Source organism: Enhydra lutris, unplaced genomic scaffold (assembly GCF_002288905.1).
Source record: "Enhydra lutris kenyoni isolate GAN:26980312 unplaced genomic scaffold, ASM228890v2 scaffoldscaffold46, whole genome shotgun sequence".
Classification (NCBI taxonomy): Eukaryota; Metazoa; Chordata; class Mammalia; order Carnivora; family Mustelidae; genus Enhydra; species Enhydra lutris.
In genome coordinates, this window is record NW_019154130.1 from 12303153 (window position 1) to 12310030 (window position 6878).

General features: G+C 42.5%; 1 protein-coding gene across 3 annotated transcripts in view; it reads right to left on the bottom strand.

Annotated features, from left to right (window-relative positions):
• The window catches only part of LOC111156393 (F-box protein 21), a 53309-nt gene extending 46431 nt beyond the window's left edge, over positions 1-6878 (bottom strand). For all 3 annotated transcript variants that reach the window (XR_002641201.1, XM_022517240.1, XM_022517241.1), the window contains exons 1-3: positions 6639-6878; positions 5614-5749; positions 3432-3526 (exon numbers count right to left, since the gene is read on the bottom strand). Coding sequence is in view for 2 of the 3 variants with exons in the window: in XM_022517240.1 (XP_022372948.1) it covers positions 3432-3526; positions 5614-5749; positions 6639-6877 (470 nt within the window). In the remaining variant the exon portion in view is untranslated. The remainder of the gene's footprint in view (positions 1-3431; positions 3527-5613; positions 5750-6638) is intronic.

Consider the following 6878-nt stretch of genomic DNA (forward strand, 5'->3'; position numbering starts at 1 on the left):
TTTGGTTGGCTGCCCAAAAGACTTTTCTGTCTTTAAAATCCAGTAGGTTTACTGAAATATGTCTCAGTGATGGTCACTCTGGGTCATTTTCTCAGGCACAGCATATGCCATTTTTAATAGGTCGTTTCAAATCTTTATTGTAGATGTACTCTTTTTAAAGATCACAAAGAACACCATAAATGCAAATTGTTTTCAAATATTGAGATTGGTGCTTCAGCATTTATGGAAAACTATCCTTCCTTCCGATGCTTTCCATATTTGCACAATAAGCACTTGCCAGGAATGAATACAAACACGGTCCTTCAACAAAACCAACATCCGAAAATATTTTAAAATGTGAGTATTCCCTCTTATTTAAAAATAATCGTTTTAGGCTCAAAATATGTGTCAGGCCAAGAGGTGACATATCTATGACACTCACTTCTAAAAAGACTGTAACTATGCTTTTTAGCTGGCTGCACATGTTTGTCATGTTTGCCAGTCTGCTAAGTAAAAAAGTCAGTATTTCGTTGTTATTTAAGATCTCCTTGCAGAGTGAATTTAAAGATCTACAGGATTCTCAGCCCTTTGGATCTGCTCTTCTGTGAATGTCCTCCTCTTTTGTACCTTTTTCAATTTCTTCTTAGAAATTTTAAGAATTCGGGGCACCTGCATGGCTCAGTCATTAAGCGTCTGGCTTCGGCTCAAGTCATGATCCCGGGGTCCTGAGATTCAGTGCCACATCGGCTCCCTGCTCAGCGGGAAGCCTGCTTCTCCCTCTCCCACTTCCCCTGCTTGTATTCCCTCTCTTGCTGTCTCTTTCTCTGTCAAATAAATAAATAAAATCTTAAAAAAAAAAAAAAAGAAATTTTAAGAATTCTACTGACTTCTTTATGGTTTCTTTGGTCAAAAGGAAGTTTATTTTTTATTGCAAAACTATCTGTCTAGGGGTGCATGGGTGGCTCAGTTGTTAAGCATCTGCTTTTGGCTCAGGTCATGATCCCAGGGTCCTGGGATCGAGCCCTGCATCAGGATCCCTGCTCTAGAGGAAGCCTGTTCTCCCTCTCCCACTCCCCCTGCTTGTGTTCCCTCTCTTGCTGTGTGTCTCTGTCAAAAAAATTTTAAAATCTTAAGAAAAAACCAAAAAACCCTATCTATATTCTTGTATTGTTTCTGTATCATTGGTCTTAGTTAAGTAGGTCTCCCTAGATTAGACACTAAATTTGCTATTTTATTGAGGGATTTTCATGGTGCTAATTTTTAATTTTAGGTTATTTAACCTCCTGGAACTTAATTTTTGTATATGATAGCAGTTTTACGTTCTTCTAGATGAATATTCAGTTACTTTCAATAACAATCACTAAATATGGCACCTTTCCCCCTCTGCCTTTAAATATATTAAATTATGTTCTATGCTGGGACACGTTTCTGAATTCTTCTTTGTCACTGATGTAGCTCTCAACTTCTATTTAAACACTGTTTTGAGGGGCGCCTGGGTGGCTCAGTGGGTTAAAGCCTCTGCCTTCGGCTCAGGTCATGATCCCAGGGTCCTGGGATTGAGCCCCACATCGGGCTCTCTGCTCTGTGGGGAGCCTGCTTCCTCCTCTCTCTCTGCCTGCCTCTCTGTCTATTTGTGATCTTTGTCTGTCAAATAAATAAATAAAATCTTTTTTAAAAAATAAATAAATAAACACTGTTTTGGTTATAGCGAGCTTCATCTATGTCCTATTACCTAGTGATGCAAAATTTACAATGTGATTATTTAAAAATTTTTTTTCCGACTTGTCTAGTGAATTTCTTCTCAGCCTATTATCCAATTAAAACAAAAAAACTCTTTTTGGATCCTAATTGGAATGGCACCAGCGTTATGTGTTAATTTTAGAAGAACTGACATTTTTGTAATGGTAAGTCTCTCCAGTCAAGGACATGCTATCTTTTATGATTTTCATAACATTCTATAGTCTGACCTTGGACACTCATTCCCAGGAGCCTATTACTTAGAAATTAGACCACAAAAACCAATACCCTCCACAATAACATAAGATGGAGAAGAAAGTGGTTGGTCATCAACAGTAGGGTAGTTAAATAAGTTACAGTGTGTACTGTAAAACAGTATATAGCCACTAATAAAGTGAATTTGACTTTTTATCAGTTGATTGGATTTCCACAAGGTAATGCTGAATAAAAAAAAAAAAAAAGATACAGAAAAACACCTATTTTATGATCACAATTCTGTGAAATAAATCATCTCCCTCCATTCCCATATATATTGATGTGTATGAGCACGTCAGAACATAGCCTAAGCTGTCCTCATTAACTACAGGGGTGGGACAGGGAAAGCCAATGCAAATGGAGGGAGTGGGGAGGAAGAGAGAAACAGTGTAAGCAAGAAAAAACAAAGTCTGCACTCAACATCAAATCAAAACTAAAACAACCAATAGACTTAATATATTTGACACTATGTTTATGTATTTGAAAGCATACTCATATATATGTAAAAAAGACAGGTCGGCTTTTATTTTTAAGGCTGCACAATACTGACTATTAGATCATACTTCAATTCATTTATAGATAAACCAAAATAGAAACGGAAAAATGACCTCTGCATCTGAACTCATCCAAGGCCTAGAACAGTGGCACATCTTACCTCTCCCCTACAGTTGTTCCACTGATAGATAGCTCTCTCTCCTAAACCCCTTTAAAAAGAACAAGGAAAATATCCTACAACTTGTATGTGAGATACTGCACAGTAAGCTCTAAGGGAGATGCTAAACTAGCCTTCATATCTTCTATCACTAATAGTTTCCAGAACTTTCAGAGCAGAAAATCTTTTTCATAGCTATGTTAAACTGGAAGCCAAGTCATCTTTTAGGTAAATTGGAAAATAACCTTCGCAGCAGAAAATATGAGGCATAAAAAATTTTAAACAACAAACAAAAGATGGTGGATTCTTCTGGATCAGGAGAGAGAGAGGTTCAATCAGATGCCAACAATGTTCATGGCCAAAGGAAGATTATTTCTTAACGAAATTCAGAAATTATAAAAAAAAAAAATCCTCCATTAAATTAAAACATGCCTAAGAAATTTTAAAAAATCCATAACAGACAAATTTGGTGATGGTAGGTGGAGAGATCACAAAGGAAGGGTAGTTTATATTACTAAATGACATAACAGATATGAGTGCCGAGCACAGTATTTAACCCATAGCAGGAATAAATACTAATTCTCTTTTCTTTCCAAAAGGATTTTTGCAAGGTTTCTTTAAATATCAACTGTCTCAGTGTATTAACATTATTTACACAGAATTTTTTTAAAAAATATAACTATGGCAAGACATGAAATATTTGGAAAACACATCCCAGCATTCAGCCACATACAAACTACAGCAGTTAATTCGGGGCATTATTAGAATGAACAAACAAAAAACAATCCCTGCTAAGACCATGACTTACCTTCCTTCCATATTTAGGATACACACCAATTCATCCTCAAAAAATATCTCGGGTCCCTCAAGATTCTCAATGTCACTAAAACCGTTACAAGGGACCTATGAAGGAGACACATACAAACAGCCCTCAATAACAGGCACTGACGATCTGTCACTCTCACACACAATTCTGAGTTGCAAACAGAGATGCTCAAGTGCGTGGAAGCAGTAACAGCTGTCCTACACTAGCCTGCACCGCCCACCATGGGTGGAAAGTAACATGGGGAAGAACAATAATTTGTTCAGATCTTACTGCCAGTTGTAAATTAATTATATTTTCATGGTCTGGAATTCCTGAAATTACTCAGAGTACTAATGTGAGAAAAACCAGCTCTGAAACAAGGATTAGAAATACAAAATACCGTAATTTACAACAGTGATTTCATGCAATTTATGTTGTACTCAATCAAGCTGCAGCAAAGGGCCAGAGAGAAGCCTAGTACCTCCGGCAATTCACTTAACCCACTGGACCTATTTTCTCCTAGGTAAATTAAGGTGGTGGTACCAATGAGCTTTAAAATTCTATTACTTCTCCCATTTTGTTTGAAAGTAGGCAGGAAATTTCATATCAACCTGTGTGCACGCAAGAATTTAAGGGTCCTGAGCCAAAGTAATCATCCGCCCACAGATCAATCTTAAGTCTATTCCTGCTATGTTCAAAGTCCTTGACATATTTCTAATTAGGCAGTCGTACAGGGAAAGAGAGAGCTAAGGAAAAAACACAATAATTCATCATTATTACACAAATACACAGGCTGTTAAAAATGCACACAAAACCAGCTGGACTACAATTAGAGGATGCAAACTAGTAGGTCATGACCAAGTGCATCAAAAACATCTAGCGCCCAAATATGTGTGTACAAACATTTTGTATCAGTTTTAAAATGTGATATGAATGCTTCTGGCCAGGGCAAGGCTTATCCAGAATAAAACATCAATTCTGTCCACCTTAGTATCAACAAACACTGAGTGCAGAAACAACTTAAAAATAAAATCTTAAAAAAGAAAGGAAGAGAGTAAGAAAAGAGGAATTAATCTAAACCAGGGTAGTAAAATAAATCAGGGGCACCTGACTGGCTCACTCAGTAGAGTATGTGACTCTTGACCTCAGAGTCCTGAGTTCAAGCTCCACACTGGGCATACAGTTTACTTAAAACAAACAAACAAAAAAACTCCAGGCCCAAAAAATAAATAAATCAGACTGGCTTTACTTCTAGGCCCTCAATCAGAAATAAATTTATGGGCTGCCTGGGTGGCTCAGACTGTTAAGCCTCTGCCTTTGGCTCAGGTCATGACCCAGGGTCCTGGAATAGAGCCCCACATCAGGCTCCCTGCTCAGTGGGGAGCCTGCTTCTCCCTCTCCCTCTGCCATTCAATATCTGCTTGTGCTCTCTGGTTCTGTCAAATAAATAAATAAAATCTTTTAAAAAATAATAAATAAATTTAAAATAGTAACGTGAACTATGTCCCAGAATTACGAAAAGTTAAGAATCATAACCTAATAAACTTCTGAAACACTTTGTGGGAAAATGAAAACAACTACAAAAAACAGGCAGTTCAGCAATAATAAAAAAACGAAAAACAAAAACTTTTCAGGGATAATGAATGCAAGATCATTTAACTGAGGTAGTAATAATTCTGATTTGCAGATAGCTTCTAATCCTCTTGTTAACTTAAGAAACAATGCTATTCACTACTGGTTAGTTAGAACCTGCAAAGTCAAAGAAGAAAAACCGTATGAATTTCGTCAACCCTTCTGGGAAAACAACTGGGCAAAATCTGTAGTGTTCGATCACTGGTGATCTCCTAACTCAAGCGGAGGCTGTGAAAAATACGTGTAACCTCCTGAAGGAGAAATAACGCTGATCTGGATTCCCTCTACATTGTGCAGCAGGTCCCTCCCTCCCTCTCCACTCCCCATTCTCTCTCTGGCTTTAGAAAAGTAAAGCTGGCAGGGACAAATGGCTTCGTGTTGTTGGACGGGAGGAAAAGGACACAATGACTCTTGCGGCCATCTAAGTGAGTCAGGGATTGTGAGAGAACTGAAAAAGGAGTATCAGAAAGAGCTAGATGAGCTAATGCCTACAGACCCAGACCCAGACACCACTAGCAGGCACAAGCGGGGAGCTACATCAACGGATCCTTACGTGCTCTGAAAAGAACCTCTTTGAGAATGAGGCTACAATCTTCCGGGCTTCTAACCCAGCTTTCTGCCGAACTTTATACTCCTCCAACCAATTGACGTAGTCGGTGGGGCTGTAGTGTTTCATAAGGGAAGGCCACCTACAAGGAGAGAAAAACCCTCTCAGCTTAACAGAGACTCAAAGGCAGACACAGGAATCAAAGGCAGCCTTGAGAAACAGGGCAAGCACTACGGTTTAGTGGCACCAGGGGCCCCGGCGGTGGCCCTCGTTCAAATCTCCACCCGGCACGCAGCTCGCGGCGTGACCTTGGCGTAGCAGTAGGAATGGCTGTCTTCACTCCCCATCAGTAAAATGGGGACAGTTGCAGCAACAATAACAGGGACTACAAGGGCTGCTAACATTGATCGCGCGCCTCCCAAGGGCCAGGCCCTGCGTAAATGCTCCTTACACATCATCTCATTTAATAACCACAGTGAAAGGTAGGTCTGATTATCACCGTAGAAAGTCGATGAATGAGGCTCAAAAGAACAGGGAAGTCGCTACCCACCCCACCAAGGTCATTAGGCAAGTGTGCCAGGGCCAGATTTATCCGGGGTCCCCACACCGAAATCTGTGCTCTCGGTCCGGAACCCGGGAATGCTGCGTCCGCTTCCTCCAAGGGCTGTTAGGATCACTGCATCGCCAGATCCATGTAAACATTTTAGCTCGGAGTCGGGCACAAAGAAGCGCGCAGGATGGATCCGCAGCGATCCTATCGTCGTCACCCTCTATGGCGGGCCCCGGCTGCCGGGCGCTTCCCGATGCGAATTTGGGCAGCGGCGGGTCCGCGCGGCGTGGACCTCAGGGGCCCGGGGAGCCGGAGGCCTGGAGGCCTTTGTCTGTCGGTCCGCGGAGAGGGGTCCGGGGGTGGCCTCCGGGAAGGGGGTCCGCGCGCGGGCTGGGAGGTGGCGGCGCTGGCCGGCCAGGCCCGGGCCCGGGGGGCGCGGGGCGGGGGCGCGGGCGGCTGGGTGGCGGGGCGGCGGGCTCACCTCACCCGGAACTGCTCCTTCCACACCTTCCCGCTACTCTGGCACAGCTCGCGCAGCCGCCGGCAGGTGCTGGAGACGCGGCCGATGTCGGCGGCCGTCAGCGAGCCGCTGCACAGGATGTACTCCAGCACCTCGCCGGGTAGGTTGACGAGGCAGCTGAGGCCCGCCGCCTCCGGCGCGGCCTCCTCTGCCAGCGCCGGCACCACCTCCATAGCGCTGTCGACCACTGCTGCCGCCATC